The sequence below is a fragment of the Mytilus californianus genome, unplaced genomic scaffold (assembly GCF_021869535.1).
Source record: "Mytilus californianus isolate M0D057914Y unplaced genomic scaffold, xbMytCali1.0.p SCAF_7, whole genome shotgun sequence".
Lineage (NCBI taxonomy): Eukaryota > Metazoa > Mollusca > Bivalvia > Mytilida > Mytilidae > Mytilus > Mytilus californianus.
Window position 1 is genome coordinate 7,704,470 of NW_026262723.1, and position 18,606 is coordinate 7,723,075.

Genomic DNA, 18,606 nt, shown 5'->3' on the forward strand with positions numbered 1-18,606 from the left:
AAACAAAAAAATCTCTAAAACTGACATTATCAAGATGCTTGATTTCTTCATTGACAACATATTTGTTACGTTTGGAGGACGTGTTTGGAATTCCAGTGGGAACCAATTGTTCCCCTCTTCTTGCCGACTTGTTTCTTTGTTATTATAAGGCTGACTTCATACAGGAACTTCTTAGGAAGAAAGACAAGAAGTTAACAATATCCTTTAACTTTACGTTCCGCTATATAGATGATGTTCTCTCACTAAATAATACAAAATTTGGTGACTATGTTGAACGAATTTATCCCATCGAACTAGGAATAAAGGATACTACAGATACAGTTAAGTCTGCCTCATATCTTGACTTACATCTAGAAATTGACAATGAGGGTCGGTTGAAAACAAAACTTTACGACAAAAGAGATGATTTCAGCTTCCCAATTGTGAACTTTCCATTTCTATGTAGCAACATTCCAGCAGCGCCTGCATACGGAGTATATATCTCCCAATTGATACGATATTCCCGGGCTTGTATTTCCTATCATGATTTCCTTGATAGAGGATTGCTGCTCACAAGGAAGCTATTAAACCAAGAGTTCCGAATGGTGAAGTTGAAATCATCCCTTCATAAATTTTACGGACGCCATCACGAGTTGGTTGACCGTTATGGATTAACCGTTTCACAGATGATATCGGATATGTTCCTTATGTCGTAACTACAATACCCTTCCCTTTTCACGAATGTGACCTACCGAATTAGACTATTTACCGGATTTGAAATAACATAAGCAACACGACGGGTGCCACATGTGGAGCAGGATCTGCTTACCCATCCGGAGCACCTGAGATCACCCCTAGTTTTTGGTGGGGTTCGTGTTGCTTAGTCTTTAGTTTTCTATGTTGTGTCATCTGTACTATTATTTGTCTGTTTGTCTTTTAATTTTGACCATGGCGTTGTCAGTTTGTTTTCGATCTATGAGTGTGACTGTCCCTCTGGTATCTTTCGTCCCTCTTTGACATAGTATGAGGGTCTGGATGGAGTTTACAGAATAGAGATAAGGGCCAAAAAATAAAGAATAGACACAATTGAGCAAGAAATATAAGATTAAATAAAAAAATGAATTCCGAAAATAAAAGAATTAGGAAATAAAATACTGACAACAAAAATGAACGATGAACTGAATAAAGAAATCATCGAATTACTGAAAAATTTAATAGTAAACTCATTTTCGTGAGTTTTACACCGAATATTCGTTATTTCTAAAGATAAAGATAAATTCCCTAAAAAATTAAAGAAAACAGAAATAAAGGACCCCCTCCCCCCTCCCCACCCCCACACACACACAATCCAGACCCTCTCAAAGTATGACCAATACATTGAGTGCAGAAACAGCTCGGTCTTTTAATCTGAATTTCATAGGGTATACAATACTAATTATTCGACTAATTATCCGATATTTTGACTTAATGGTATTTTACAACTTTTTTATGTACTCCTCTGTTAATCATTTTTTATTTCCCTTTTGGAATATTGCTATAAACGTAATATCTAATGCGACTACATTTTAACATTAACACTGTCACAATACTGCCTGACTTAATTAGTTTTATAAACTTTGATAGTACAAGAAAGTTTCATATATATCATGATGCTCGCAGATGGAGGCAATATCTAATGGTGTAAACCCTGAATTGTTACATTTTGAAGGATCTGCACCGAAATTTAATAATGCTTCGACAATTTCACAAATACCAGAGCCAGCTGCTCGATGCAATGCACTTGTGCCAATTGTGTTTGCAATATTAGGGTCTGCATTGTTTTCTAAAAGTAACAAAACAATTTCGAAATATCCATAGAATGATGCTTCGGACAAAGGGGAATTATCTGCATTGTCAGATTTGTTGACGTCAGCATTGTTAAGAAGCAAAGTTTCTACAACTTTAAAGTTTCCTGCACGTGCTGCGCGAAATAATGGTGTTTCTCCTAACTTGTTTGTAGAATTGATATCGGCTTTGTTTTCGAGTAAAATATTCACAGAATCTTCTCTTCCATAGAAAGCTGCTTCCGAAAGGCATGAATTTCCATGGATATTACATACATTTGGATCGGAATTATGTGCAAGTAATATATCAACAACCTTTGGATTAGTACTTCTGACTGCTATATTCAATGCTGTTTCGTTGTTAACATTTACACATTTGGTATCAGCATCATTCTCAAGTAAATACTTCACTAAATCAACACGACCACAATATGAGGCGATTGACAAAGGAGTGTGCAACTTTTTACTGCACTGGTTGATGTTTGCTCCGAATTTAAGTAAAATGACCGTAATATCGAAATTATTAATGGAGGTAGCCAGAATTAAAGGAAAGTTGTCATCTTGGTCACTGACGTTTGGATCCGAACCATACTCTAATAAAACTCGAACGACGTCTATGTGTCCTCTTTCTACCGCCTCACAAAGACAATAACGTCCGTGTAGTAACTCTTTAAAGTTTGCATGATGGTCGAGGAGCATCTTCACAATTTCTGAATGTCCTCTTGAAACGGCTTCAAATAGTGGAGAGACACCATAGTTCTTTTGCAAAATATTCGGATCCGCGTTCTCTTGAAGTAAAAGATTAACGATGTCAGTGCTTCCATTTCGACAAGCAACAAACAGTGAAGTCCAACAATTATTGTTTTGTAAATTAACGTTTGCATTGAAGTCGCATAACACTTTTACTACATCAGGAAATCTATTATATGATGCCCAATATAGTGGGAACACTCCTGCAAGACTACATTTATTTGGGTCTGCACCATAAGATAACAACATCTGGCAAAGAGGTGGTTTGCCCATTCCTGCTGCAACGCATATAGGGGTAAATCCTTGCTGGTCGGCAATATTTGCATCAGCTTTTGCCTTCAGCAAGATCGATAATGTTGAAGTGTATTCATTTTCGATTGCTATACTGACCATACTGCGACCAATCACATCCCGGATGTTAACATTCATATCAAAATCTATCAACATTTCAACAATGTCGTCATAACCTGAAGTAACAGCTATTACTAAAGGGGATTTTGTTTCGGATTCATCGAACTGTCGTAGCCTTTTAAAGATGTCAAACTTGTTGGTATAGCAATAAGAAGTAAATTTCTTTCGATACAACTCGAACGCAAGCTGTCTGTTATCGAAGGCCTTGTCAATATTTCGAAGTATCCTATTAAAGTATTGACCCTCTTTTTCAATTGGAACTATTATATAACATTCATTGTTATGTTCTTCTAGGGATTCAAACTGATACCGTTCAGATATAAACTCTATATTACCATATTGGAGTATAACATCAAACAGCTCAGTTCCAACAAAGACAGCCAAGATATCAAACACTTTGTCGTGCAGCGCCTTATACTTGTTTTCATCATGTGTGACGTACGACCCTAAAAACATTTCAAACTGACGTTTTAATGTCTTTCTTGACGGCACGCAATTCATCTCACATTCCTCAAATAAAAGCTGTACAAGTTGTTTATCTTCATCTGATAAAAAAGAGGACAGCCAATTGTCTTCGATGGCGTTGTTAAAAAGGACCAGAAGTGCTAATGAACAAAATGACATTTTGTCATTTTGTGATTGTAATTGTGTTAAATTTTCTTCTATTGCATGAACGGGCCTTGTGAAAAAGTCTTTTATGTCATGCTGTCGATGTTCGGGGTATAATTTACACAAAAGAGGAAAGAAGTCATAATGTAAAGAAAATGAAATTTCTTTAACAATATCTGCCTCGGTGTTTGACAAATACACGCTTGCGATCTTATCTAAATCTTCGGTTGACAAAGCAAGATTTGCAGACGACAGGTCACATACAGATGATATCAACAGCTTTAATTTCTGAAAACCTTGACTTCTAAAAATGTTAGTTCTGCATGACAATAGTATCTTGGTGTCATATGTTCGTAAAATATTTTCAATATCGTCCTTGTACATTTCCCACGACTCGGCAAGCAGAGTACTGACAGAGTATTTACCGCACACATCGTCGATAATAAACACCTGACTTTGATCCGGGTTATTGTAATTTATAATATCTAATGGCAAATGAACGGGTATTATTTCGTAATTTTTACTTTGATGTAAACACATTGCTACGTAATGAATTAAAGAGGATTTTCCAATTCCGGGGTTTCCAATTACAGTCACCATGCTATTCTCCCTGATGGCGCTAAGTAGAAATTTGGTCGCCTTTGTTTCGATGAATACTTTATTTTCGGTCTTCCATGTTTCTACTTTTAAGTTCATTATTTCTGGAAAAAAATAAACGTATTGATAATATCAATTAAACTGCATTGTAATTATAAACACAACATTTGTTAGTGTTCAAAAAACAAAATGTCTTATGAGAAACATTAATAAAGGGCTTAATTTTTAAGTAGCTGTTTTATAACATTGATCAGAATCAAAGAATTCACACGAGAAACCATATATGTTTAGTATAAAGGGTACCAGTTTATAGCAACATTCATTGTAAACTTTAAAATGTGTATCTAATTATGGCAATAGTATACTGTGTAAACCCACCGAAAATAAGTGTAATAGAAAATGCTAAATATAATTCTGTACACAAAATATTCTTTAACACTTTCATTGAAACAAACTAGGTCGTTTTTCTATAAGAAATTTTAGATACAAGATGTCTACCCCGTTTATATGTAAGATATGGTCTATGATTTGATATATGAACCCTACATTTATTTGCCATAAAAAACTTTAAACTCTATGAAGGTTTCAAGTGAAGTCAAGTTTCATATAAATTTGAAATAGATTTGATGTTCGAGGAATAGCCGTGTACAAACGGACGAACGACTGCTTTAGTTAGTGGGGATATAAAAACTAGCAACGATAAGCAATATTCAGATGACTTTTAATAAACTATTTATACGTAAGCATGTAAATCTGTTGCAACATTTGCTAAACATTTAATCTGTTATAATATTCTAACAATAGTCATTTAAACTTATTTTCTCCTTATACTAGTATAACAAAATCCTAGATAAATGAACTGTTCAAACTTGACTTTATAAAACTAAATTACATCTAAGCTCTTGAATACCGAATGAGTTAGGAGATGTATATCCCATATGGCATATGCAGTCGAAGTTAATGTTGGTATATTACTGCTAAGGTGGGGGAAATTTATAATTTCAAAATAAAAATCGTCTCGTTTGTCATACTCATAGATTCTGGTACTGAGATGACCGCTTATGTCAAATTCGAGGTATAAGTCTAAAAAGAAGCCGTGTCTGTTGTTCCTCTAATTTCTAGTTCTGGAGGACATATTAGTGGAACCCAATCAAGAAAGTTTTGATTGTAAATGGAAAGAATATAATTAATATATCTGAATGTGAAATTAAATGATCTGGCTTCTTTGATCTTCTTGTTTTTGACAAGCGTCTGAAGGAACTCTGACTCATATGAAAACAAGGTAAGGAGAGTCGCACAAGTCGTTCCCATAGAAATGCCGACAATAGTTGAAAAAGTCTACCTTAAGATTCAAGAAATGTGTTGTCAATGAGAAACTACAGCTTACTGATCACTTGTACTTCGGTGAAGCATGTTTTACCTTTTTGTTCACTAATTAACAAAATATGCCGCATGGTATCCCAAAGCAATACATTTATAGCGTATGCTACCATTTTCATATTGAAAAGCATTGTTGATTATTTCTTTGAGACGATTTTCAATTTCACACGGGGAATGGTCACCGTGCTATAAAGGGTTGAAAAATCAAAGGTTTTGATCGAATTAATTTCAGAAAAAAATAGAGATTTGAAATTATCCAGAAGTTCTTTAGAGTTTTTTTAGAATCCACATATGGTCAATACCACTAAGCGAGTAAACAGTTTCACAGTATTTCTGAAGACCTTCTTTCACTGCGGACAGAATTTTTGTCAATCTAATGGACAATTCCTTTGGAGAACATGCAGATGAGCCGGCAATGTACCGTTGTTTGTACGGAATTTTTGAAGCTTAGCAATCCAATACAAACAAGGTAAGTCCTCAGATTTGCTATTCAATATAATGTTCATTGAAGCCATGAAGGACTTATGATTCGCCAATCATCTCATCCTTGTCCTAATATAGCAACGACAACAACAACTATATATGCATTTGTTAAAAACGTTTTTATGGTTACCATAAGATAAAATCTGTGATTTTTTTATTTTCATTTCAACGAACAGGTTTACAAGTGAACGCATTTCGGCTTCAACATTTACATTAAAACAAAACGATATTGACCAAACGTTTACTGTACGTGCTATCCAAGATTGCGGATGTTTACCATACTACCTAAAACTCCCTGAACATTGCCAAAAACAAGATTATTGCGACGAAACATCATCTGTAAACTTATCGATGAAATGGTGCTAAATGGAAATTTAAAAAATATTTACCTTTAACGTTTTTCGGAATTGGGTTTTTCAAACTGTTTACAACTTCATTAAGGTTTTGTATTTCTGGAGTATTCTGTCGTATTTCCAGTAACAACTCTTTATCATGTTGGTTGAGACTGGCTACTTTGGTATCAAAACATTCTTGAACGAATGACTGGCCACCTAAACGAACTATCGCCTGAAAATATAGTAAAACTTGATGATAAAAATGACTTCAGTTATTAGAACTTTCAGTTTCCCAGTCTGATGTGACTCTTAATGACTGAGATGTGTTGCAATGTGCATTAAATGGATTAAATTGATTTAAATGTCAAGATGATGATGGATAGCTGTTAGACGTACAGTGGCAAATTGAATGCACATTCAGTACGGGAACATGTTTACGGAATGTAATATAAATATAAACTCTACTTTGTGCCAGACCGACACGCTAAGCCGCATTTGTAATGTAATAGTACACACGGAAACAGTCCAAAAGGACCCACGTCACCCTACCAGGACATAACTCAGAAACGACCAATACTTGTTCTTACTCCTAAGTGCCGTGTTCTTAGCGGAGAAGCAGCAATACCAATTTTAAAGTCTTTGATTTGACCCAGTCGTGGATCGAACCCACGACCTCCCGTACTCGAGGCATGCAATCAACCACGAGAACACATAGACCGTTATAATATTGTCATTATCTGCGAAAACAAATGCACGCGATGTTTGAGGATATAAACCACATGATGCTTAAACATGTTTAATGATTACACAAATGTGTATCCTATCAATGCTCTTTAACTTCGTACTTCATTCGGTCTTTTTTGGCATGATGTAGTAAGAATATGATATTAAGAAATCATTTTTTTCAGTTGAAAGAGAATGAAGATGGATTTGGTGAACACTGCAATGGTAACATGTGCCGTCTATATTTCTATCACATGGTCGGCACAGATCTAATCAACCGTCCGATATTATATTTCACCCAATAGCCAGTTTATGCAATCTAGTCTTGTGTAATTTTTAAATGTTTTTTTTTAGTATGATAATTCAAATTCATATACTTGTTCCACAACGAAAATTGAAAATTGCTACTCCTTTGGATAAAGTCTACGTAACGCCAATATGTTTCTAACTGTTTTCTTTTTGTTTGTTTTTTTCGATTTTTTTAGGGGAAATTGATGCTCTGAAAAGTTTCAAGTATTCGACTTTAAAATCAACAGTGGTTCGAGCGCTCCCCATCTGATGAATGCTTTTACAGAAACACATAATGCACACTGATATCGGTATTATATGTTCCTTTATAGCAAAAATAAAAAGAGCGAAAACTAGAAATTTTGCAATGGCAAATAAATAATACAAATACCAAAACATTACCAACGGGCCAAATGGTACAGCGGTGGCGATTCATTTGCAAAATAGTGATTGATTTTATCGTAGGTCTGTTTTACATGTAGAAATATACTATGGGAGATAAGAAGAACTCACATTTGTCAGATCATCCCAAGATTCGTTGAAATTGTTTTGCGAAATTTTTCCATCTTCAGAATGCGCAATCTGATTTCTAAAATGTTTTATTCTAGAAACGTCAGCACCAGGAGACGTGTCAGTCTTACTTGGCATCGTGTCTTGAATAGACAGAGTAGTCAGATTCCTCAATAAACATATCATCAGTGTTATGTCGAACTCGCTAGAAGTTATTTGAGAAGTCTCTGAAAAGACACCATTTATATATTTACTATCTAAAAAACTTATATACAGAATGAGGAGGCATGTTTCAGACAACTAATTAGTTCTTAGTACCTGAGCTATAATGCACAGTATAATTGATATCGGAATGTCCTTCTTGTTATTCCACTCCACAAACTCAAAGAATGACATACCACAACGTTTACTAAATGAAACAAATGTGTTTCTAAAGCCTCCCAGGAGTTTCAACCAATAATGTTTCCTTTAAATTTGTACGAGACAAGCAATATTTAGTCTATGATAAACGAAATATTAAACCAAAAAACCAAGACGTAAATTTATAGTTCTTTTACTTTATTACTAATAACAATGCATGTATTTTATCAGTTGACAATCTGCATTTTGAGAAGAAAAAAATCACTTTCTAACATTATATAAACTAATCATAAATACCAGGCTTACAATTTTGTACGCCATACTCGCGTTTCGTCTACAAGACTCATCAGTGACGCTCGAATAGAAATAAATTAAAAAGGCCAAGTAAAGTACGAAATTGAAGAGCATTGAAGACCCATAATTCCGAATGGTTTTGCCAAACACAGCTAAGGTAATCAATTCCTGGGGTAAAAAATCCTGAGTAATTCGAAAAATTCAAAGTTTTGTGAACAGTTAATTTATAATTTTGACAATATCAATGATAATTCATGTCAACATAAAAGTGCTGACTACTAGGCTGGTGATAAATTAAATATATCTACGTCGTGTTTTGCGAAAACTAGCCACACGTAGACTGAATTACACAGTTCTAAAACACTATTATCAACTGCACAAAGTTGTTGAAGCCATTTTCAACACGCATTCAATATCTTAGTAAAATTTATCCCTATTTTTCTACATTAAATTCCTTTACGTACTTAGTGTACCGTATAAGAGGTTCCATTGTGCTTGGTTCATAATTCTCTTTTTCTTTAACTTTTCGAGCGAAGTTTTTTCCATGTTTAAAACTGTCTGTAATCCACCGGGAGGGAAGAATCGGTCAAATAAAACACGAACAGCTCTAGGAGCAGTCTTCAGCAAGAGAGTAGATAGTCTCAGGTGATTTATCTCTGCGGTTGACAGTTTTGTCGCCATTGTTGATGAAACTGTAATGCATATTGAAAAATAAATGAATAGTTCATAAAAAAAATAACATGATCAATGCAAAGAACAGAACATAATTCCCATTTTTTTTTATAATTTAATCAGTTTTTAAAATCCAAATTTCATTTCAGATGACCTAAAACAAGGATAAGTTTCGTTAATTTTTTTTATAGGTATTTTTTTCACAATGAACAGCTGCAGCTATATTGGTATTTTGCAACATGATCATAAATGTATCTATCCTCGAGTTATTAATAACTTCATATTGACAACCACTTCGAATGGTTGACAGGATATTATTTGAGAGATACACCAGTGGATTATATAAACAACTGTCAAATTATAGTCAGTATGTCCTCACGATCCTGACTGTCATCTGCAGCCTTCTTTAACTTAATGCAATGATTACAAGCACACTATTAAAAAGCTCAAAGAATAGTATGATAATCAAGAAATAAAAAAAAAACTATTTCCAAAAGTTTTAAAACAAAGACTAGGATTTGTTTTTTTCTATTTTTTAAATAACATGAAAAATCGACAAAATATTGGAGTAGACATCCGCCTTTTCCAAAATTAAACATAAATCTGTGATTTTTTTTCTTTCATTGTCGATTTGTATTGTGCTTATTGTACACACCCTATTATCGGCTATTTATTATGCAGATTAAAAACAGTTTTCCTATTGTGCACATCAGATTGTTTGTCTGCTGTTCCGATTGCCATTGCAATGTACAATATGGATTGTGCCACCGTGCACATCAGATTGTTTGTCTGCTGTTCCGATTGCCATTGCAATGTACAATATGGATTGTGCCACCGTGCACAGCAGATTGTTTGTCGGCTGTTCCGATTGCCATTGCAATGTACAATATGGATTGTGCCACCGTGTACAGCAGATTGTTTGTCGGCTGTTCCGATTGCCAATGCAATGTACAATATGGATTGTGCAACCGTGTACAGCAGGTTGTTTGTCGGCTGTTCCGATTGCCATTGCAATATGGATTGTGCAACCGTGTACAGCAGATTTTGGTCTGCATTACTGTTGCGTTTGCAATGTCTATGTATATATAGTCTGTTATAGGGCTGGTATACCCTCGCAACAGCAACACGGGTTTAGGAAGCTCATATAGTCGGACATGGTCCACAAAGATGTCTCTTGTTAGATTATGTCGGGTCTGTTAAAGTATCAACTTTAATGTATCACTTTCCTTAGTTTGACACATTACAATGACATGAAGATATTAGGACTAGTGTAGTTTGTGTGTTTGTGTATTTTATTTATCCTGACTGAATATTTGTTTGTGTGTTTTTCTCAGCTGTCGTTTTAATTTTATCATAATTTAAATAATGATTAAATATTGAAAATAAATAAAAACTAACCTTATCTGAGCATATCGATGTAATTGTAAACTGTTATGATAAAATTGATGTAAACACTTCCGAACAATATTACGCATCAAAATTTAACAACCACTTATAGCTTGTCTAACAAATAGGTTATACATTTCATTTAGGCAATACGCTTGTTTATTATAATTTTTCAGTTTACGGAAAGGCGAACCGAGAAATGGGTGATTGATGTCTGTAATTCGGCAAGATATCCAATGGAACTCCCTTTATGCATGTTTGTTTTCCGTCAACAGAGGGTCCATTAATCATGGTTATAACTGGTGCTCTTTGCGAATGATAAAAACAGCTGACTTGCGTTAATCGCAGCAGCACTAAACTCAATTGTTTTACAAATAGGCTCGCAAACTTTAAAAATGTTCATCATTTGTTTATTCACACTTTTCCTACATCGATATTGTAATTGGTTACATGAATATCCTTTTGAACTGTATAACATTCGAGTTGAAAGAGGGGAAAACTATTGTCTCCCTTAATGTACTCGTCAATGGTTGCTTATGGGAGTATGTCTATGTTCAACCTTAGGTATACTTTTTTAATGCATTTTACTGGGATCATTTATTGATTTTTGATGTTTTTGGCACAAACATGTTTAATTTGTTTATATGACAATAAAGATTATTATTGCGTTATTATGATAAAAATTATATGACACTGAAAAATGTCCATAATCTTCTTATACATGTTTTATTATTATATTGTCCAAAGATGGATAATTTCTCAATATTGATGAAAATTCTACACTGTTTTTTACATTTTGTTTATTTTATATAAACCATTTTTCAATCGAAAAAAAAATCTTTAAAGGAAGATGTAGTATTTTCTTAGTATGTTTATTGAAGTTTGACCTAATAATGTCCATTGAGAAAAAATACATTTCCTGAATACCAAATAAAATGTATAAATATCTTATACTGTAAAATTATAGCAATATAATGGGGGATAAACAAATAAATTTTATTGCAGAAAATGCTCATGTTAGAGTTATGGAATTTTGTGTATTGTTTCAAGCAAATTATTGATAATTGTAACTGAAATTAACCTACATTATTGACCAATATCAGATTATTATCATGGCACTGATTTTACAAGTAGAATAGACCCTGCTTGGATTTTGATACATATTTTTTTTTTTTGTCTTTTCTTTAACAAATCGTTTTATTAATCCTTAATCATTCATCTTTGATACATAGATTACATAATACTTCCATATAGTGTATTATCAAAATGTATTATAGGTATACCATTACGCATGTTAAGGTCAAGAATTGTGTACTAAGTTATGTGTTTAACTGGATAATAACGTGTCTATATTCCAATTAACATATAATACAAGAGATATTTACTGTGGTCAATTAAGACTGGCATTAAAGAAGAGGTATTTCCAATTAATACTCACACCGTTGAGTGTTATTGTTTGTAAATCATGATATTTGTCAAGCATACTGGTCTATTATCAGTACTCTTATTTGCCTTGGGAAAGAATTGGAATAGAAGCATTTGAAAAATAGTGTGTAAATCCACTTTGATATCATTAAACACCTTGTACCAAATTTTATTCAAGTACTTGAACCTGAAATTACTATAAGTGAGTTTACTATACAATATATATGTGCCAATCATAAGATACTGAAAAAATACTTTCATAATTCTTCTAAACTGCTTATATTTAATATACTATCTTTTCATATGAGTTCATCAATAGTAATATATTATAAATTTTGATTTACAAAGGAACTATATGCAATGGTATATCTAAAATTGGGGCCTCTGTGGTCGAGTGGTCTTATTAGTCGAGCTAATGTATCGCTAGGCTGTCAACACCGAGGTTGTGATTCGAATCCCGCACATGGCAGGTGTGCGCTCGACTTCAATCTTAATTGACTATGGTTGTCCGGTTTCCTACCGAAGGTCGGTGGTTCTCTTCGGCTTCCTCCGCCAATAAAACTGACCGCCACGAAATAGAACAATAGTGCTGAAAGTGGCGTTAAACACCAATCAATCAATCAATCAATCAATCAACAAATCAATATATCTTAAATTTAGAAGAGGTTCGGCCTCTCTTTTCTTAATATAATCAGAGATAACATGTCAAAAGTTGACATTAGATAATAATAATTGAAATGCATGGTGTATAAGTCATTAAACACATCATTAGTTTCAAGATATGTCTTCAACTCAGAATTAAACACCATCTTAAAATCCGGAGTGATCACAACTCCAGGATGACTGGATCAAAAATCGAACATGCATTTGCTGATTTATGATGCTTATCTACTCGACACAGTTAAATATTCAAACTTCCAAGGCCTGCATATATATAGTGTTTTAAATATTAAAAAAAAAGAATAAAACAACACATTCTAAATTTCATTCGTCCAAGGCTCTTTTCTGGATTTACCTTCATCAGGAACGCTCAAAGCCGAATATTTGAAAGCCATGAATGTATAAGAACCGAAACAGTTGAAGAGCATTATGACCAAAAATGACCTAAAATATAGCCAAATTCATTTAAGGTCAACTTTGCTTGAGGGAGTTGAAAGCTTAGTTTCTTTTTAATTTCAAAATTTATAAACGTACAATTTTAGAAAGATTTGATATAAATAATGTCAGTACCGAAATACTGACTACTGAGCTGATGATACCCTCGGGGACTGAAAGTCTACCAGCAGAGGTATCGACCCAGTGCTGTAAAAAATAAAAGCAACACGTTCTAAATTTAATGCGTCCGAGGAGCTTCCTGCATGTATTTACCTTCATCGGGAACGCCCAAAGCCGAATATTTGAAAGCCATGGATGTATAAGAACAGACACAGTTGAAGAGCATTATGACCAAAAATGACCTAAAATATAACAAATATAAAAAATAAGATGTGGTATGATTGCCAATGAGACAACTCTCTACAAGAGACCAAATTAAACAGAACTTAACAACTATAGGTCATCGTACGGCCTTCAACAATGATCAAAGCCCATACCGCATTTAAGGACAACTTTGCCTGAGGGAGTTGAAAGCTTAGTTTCTTTTTAATTTCAAAATTTATAAACGTACAATTTTAGAAATATTTGATAAAAATCATGTCAGTACCGAAATACTGACTACTGAGCTGATGATACCTTCGGGGACTGAAAGTCCACCAGCAGAGGTAACGACCCAGTGCTGTAAAATATAAAAGCATGACGTTCTAAATTTCATGCGTCCGATGAGCTTTTCTGTATTTACCTTCATCAGGAACGCTCAAAGCCGAATATTTGAAAGCCAAGGATGTAAACTATAGGAACCGAAACAGTTGAAGAGCATTGTGACTCAAAAGGACCTAAAAAATAGCCATGTCCATCTAAGGTCAACTTTGCCTGGGGAGTTGAAACATTAGTTTCTTTATAATTTCAAAATTTATAAACAGACAATTTTAGAAAGGTTTGTTATAAATCACGTCAGTACCGAAGTACTGACTACTGAGCTCATTAAATGATAACCCTCGGGGACTGATAGTCCATCAGCAGACGTATTAACCAAGTGCTGTAAATAATGAAATTAGCACGTTCTAAATTTCATGCGTCCCGAATTAAGAAATATCGTATTCCACTTAAAACAAAAGAGAAATATATTTCTCTGATGTGCCAATTATAATCCTGGTATCAATGATGAGTTTTAAATTGCACTGAGCCGATGCCACGGCTGTTGTGCGTTTAGTTGACTGTTCCTGGGTGTATCGTCACCTGTCCAGAAGTCAGCACTCCTGTGTTGATATAAAAGATATCATAATATTTTATACGGTCATTTTTCTGTACATTTACTGTTTATAACATGTTCGCTTATTCCATGCAATATGTTTTTAACCCTAGACAGACTGACTTATGTCGATTTGACACCACTTGAGACTGCTAAACTACATATTTATAGTTACTGTAGTCTCTTACACAGCTTTATAAAAAGTTTCCAATGCTCTTTGTTTTTGTATGTGATTTTGACTTCAAACTTTTGGGCTGATCGTATCTCTGGTGAGTTTTTTTTAAAACAAGATATGTAGCCGCACACTTTATTGCACCATTTTAATACATCCTCATCATATTTGCTTGTACCGCATATTTAAATAAGAAAGTCAACCCGTTTGCAATCTAACATGGTGTCTAAGGGAACTAACTCCAACTAAAATTATCCATGAAAACTTTTATCTGAAACACAATGCATCGTGTTAACTTCGACAGAATTAAGTTGAGATTTTGGAACTCACCTCTAACTCGTTGAGCTAAATATTGAATATTTTTCCAAAATCTGTCAAAACTGCAGTAATAACAAAACCTTTACGTCGGTAAAAAAACAATGAAAATGGTTCACGGAAGATCAGATCAACACAAAATGAAAGAGATGCCACTTTACTTTGAATCTCTAGCCAAAATATACTTAACCTATCGTTTATAGCATAAATGTAATACATCTATGTTTATAGTAACTGAAAGACTGATCTTGAAATGAAAGAGGTGCCACTTTACTTTGAATCTGTAGCCAAAATATACTTATTTTTAGTGAAGAAAAACCTGAATTTAAAATAAACGGATTGGAATGTGTATGGGTCAAAATTCATGTTAAAGGAATAGATATATTGTTTTGGAATTTTTATAGACCGCCAGATTCAGATAGCCAAATCTGGGAAAAAATAAATTATTCAATAGATCTCGCCATAAATTCGAATGCAGATAAAATTATAATTTGCGGTGATTTTAACGATGACCAACTTAATCATAGCAAACAAAAGTTAAGAGAAATATGTAACCAAAATAGCTTATATCAAATAATAACTGATGCTACATATTTTTGTGAAAGGTCAGTGTCGTTACCAGATCTAATTATGGTAAATGATCCGGATATAATACTGTACTCAGAAGTTGGTGAAAACATCCTTGAAAATTCTGTACGCTATCATTGTCCTATAAGCGCAGTAATAAATATCGAAAAACAATTAACAAAATCCTTTAAAATTTGGCAATATCACTTAGGCGATTGTGATTTGTTTAAAAACGAACTCCTTAAAATTAACTGGGATACTCTAATTGATAATCAAAACATAAATACCGCGGCAGTAAATATTACGGAAAAAATTCTTGAAGCGGCAGAAAAATCAATCCCAAACAAACTGGTTCAGGTTAGGAAACATGATCCACCTTGGATGAATTCGAATATAAGAAAAATCATTCGAAAGCGTAAGAGATTACATAAAAAAGCTAAAATAACAAACAATGAAATTGATTGGACAAATTTTCGACGAATAAGAAATAAATGCATAAGCTACGTTCGATCAAGTAAAAAAAAAATCTTAGAAAAGCAAGTCAATAAAGTTGATAGTATACACACAATGAGCACAAAACAATGGTGGAAAACCATTAAAAATTTGATCGGATTACCAAATAAAAAATCAGTCTATCCTACTTTAATTTTCAGTAACCAATATATAGAAAGTGATTACAACGAAGCTAATTATTTTAACGATTATTTCTGCGCACAGTCTTCTGTTGATGATTCAAATACTGTATTACCAATATTAGAATATGATGAAATTAAAAAAACTAGAGGAACTGATTATAAGTGAGCAGGATGTTGAAGATGTGCTTGTAAATCTTGATATTTCAAAAGCTACAGGGCCTGATTTAATCAGTCCAAGACTCCTGAGGTCGGCAGCAACTGTCTTGAAGTATCCGTTTACAAAACTTTTTAATGTATCCCTTCTAACAGGGAGATTTCCAGATGTGTGGAAACTAGCAAATGTTATCCCTGTCTATAAGAACAAATGTGGCCCAGAATTTTTACTTAATTATAGACCAATATCTTTGCTGTCTAAAATTGGTAAGACAATGGAGAGATGCATTTTTAAATACCTTTTTAACTTTGTTATTACAAATTCTTTATAAACAAAATTCCAGTCTGGTTTTATCCCTGGTGATTCGACGGTAAACCAACTGCTATGTATAATTAACGATTTTGGTAAAGCATTAGATGCAAGGAAAGAGGTAAGGGTAATTTTCTGTGACATAAGTAGAGCTTTCGACCGAGTCTGGCATAAAGGCTTACTCTGTAAGCTTAAAAAAATCGGAATTAATGGGAAATTGCTGCTTTGGTCTGAAAGCTATTTAAACTCAAGAAGGCAACAGGTTGTCATTTGCGGAGAAACGTCCAACAACGAGCATGTCTCAGCTGGGGTACCCCAAGGGTCTATCTTGGGTCCTATTTTATTTCATATTTATATAAATTACATAGTTAATGATATAGAATGTGATATTAAACTTTTTGCTGACGACACTTCAATTTATATAGTGGTTGATAACGAATATGAAGCGGCAGAAAAGCTAAATAAAGATATTGAGAAAATACATAATTGGTCTAAGCAATGGCTTGTCAATTTCAACCCAAACAAAACAGAAATAATGACCATTTCAAAAAGGCACTGGCTACGGCTCATAATACAAATCCTTGTTTAGGGGTTATTATAAATGAAGATGGAAGCTGGAATAATCATGTAAAAACGATTATTGATAAAGCTATTCCAAGATTAGCATTATTCCGAAAGCTAAAGTTTAAACTTAAAAGGAAAAATTTAGAAACTATTTATTTATCTTTTATACGCCCAGTCTTAGAATATGGGGACATTGTCTGGGATAACATACCTGATTATTTAAAAACATCTCTGGAAAACTTACAAATAGAAGCAGCAAGAATTGTTACAGGTGGTACTAAGATAACATCGAGACAGTTGCTGTACGATGAAACCGGTTGGGAAACTCCCCAGTCTCGGCGTAATAAACATAAGTTATTAAAATTTCACCAAATGTTTCACGGAGATTGTCCTGATTATCTTTCTGTATTAGTTCCAAATCAGAGGCTTGATCTACACGGCCACAGGACTAGGGGGTCTTCAAATTTACAAACTATATTATGCAGAACAAGCTATTACCAAAAGTCATTTCTATCAGCCGTTATAAACCTTTGGAATGATATTCCAGACGACATTCGTTTAAATCAATCAAAATCGGGTTTTAAGACGTATCTCTCTCAAAATATTAATAAAATACCTTTGTATTTTCACTTAGGCTGAATAATATCCCGAAAACAAACTGATTTATCCCGAACAAGATTTTAAATGGTGTTATACTGCTTAAATTAGTGTAACAGCATACAATTATAAGGTTTAAGACGTTCTAGTCGTGTATAATCAATAAAAGTACAAGTTATCTTCAGGAATTCGATTTGTATGTCTTGTATGCAAATTCCTTGTTGAAAACAATATGGCGGACTGATTATTCATAAGGTAGATAATTCGACTTGAAAGCAAAGTACTGTGGTACTGTTGCCTCTCTGATGATTTTTGTTGTTGAATTTCGGCAATTTATTTGTGATTTGATGTATTATCTAATTGTGATAATTTTGCAACTGATCTGTGTTGATGCTATTTTATTAATGTTAATGAATGAATTTATGTTTGACTCATTGACATAATACCACAATTACGTATGTTTCTCTCCGGAGAGTACCCTCTCCGGATATATCAAATAAGAAATATAGAGATCAGATTATTTATTTCAAGTACAAATCCAATGTATACAATGGTATAATATACAAGAAATTTATCCAAAAAAAAATGAAGTACAACATATTTTTACATAGTCTTTTCAATCAAAATAACATAATTTGTTTTAAAAATCTAGAAATTAAAAAATGTAACACGTCAAACCCATACAATTATTAATAGTCCTAAATAAAATATTCAAAATTTAGCATCTATTTTTTTTCTTAAAATTTTGATAAGTGTTCTCTATTATTTATTCCCTCATGTCAACATCTTTCTGTATAATACACATATACATACATATATATAAATATCAATTCATAGTTTTCTATTAGATTTCAGATATATATACAATAGAATTTATTTATTCACATGACCATTAGAGGTACAGAGAGTATGCAAAATATG

General features: G+C 33.4%; 1 protein-coding gene across 2 annotated transcripts; it reads right to left on the bottom strand.

Moving 5' to 3' along the window:
- Nucleotides 1-1,473: 1,473 nt before the first annotated feature.
- On the bottom strand, nucleotides 1,474-17,918 carry LOC127708966 (uncharacterized). Of its 2 annotated transcripts, none has more exons than XM_052214192.1 (5): nucleotides 17,705-17,918; nucleotides 9,007-9,234; nucleotides 7,892-8,115; nucleotides 6,422-6,599; nucleotides 1,474-4,273 (listed from the first exon to the last, which is right to left on the bottom strand). In XM_052214192.1, exons 2-5 carry the CDS (start codon nucleotides 9,221-9,223, stop codon nucleotides 1,587-1,589), a joined length of 3,306 nt encoding a protein of 1,101 aa, XP_052070152.1. In that variant the 5' UTR covers nucleotides 9,224-9,234; nucleotides 17,705-17,918; the 3' UTR covers nucleotides 1,474-1,586. The 2 variants fall into 2 exon arrangements, with proteins under 2 accessions (XP_052070152.1, XP_052070153.1); XM_052214193.1 differs by lacking the exon at nucleotides 17,705-17,918 and adding an exon at nucleotides 10,613-10,708.
- Between the last annotated feature and the right edge of the window lie 688 nt (nucleotides 17,919-18,606).

Bases quoted from the DNA above. Each gene is read 5' to 3' on its own strand.
- LOC127708966 (XM_052214192.1), bottom strand. From the start codon at position 9,223: ATGGCGACAAAACTGTCAACCGCAGAGATAAATCACCTGAGACTATCT. The intron at 8,116-9,006 runs GTACGTAAAGGA...GTGTCTTTTCAG, and splicing joins CCTCTTATACGGTACACTAA to AGACTTCTCAAATAACTTCT. The intron at 6,600-7,891 runs GTGAGTTCTTCT...CTATATTTTCAG, and splicing joins CTTGGGATGATCTGACAAAT to GCGATAGTTCGTTTAGGTGG.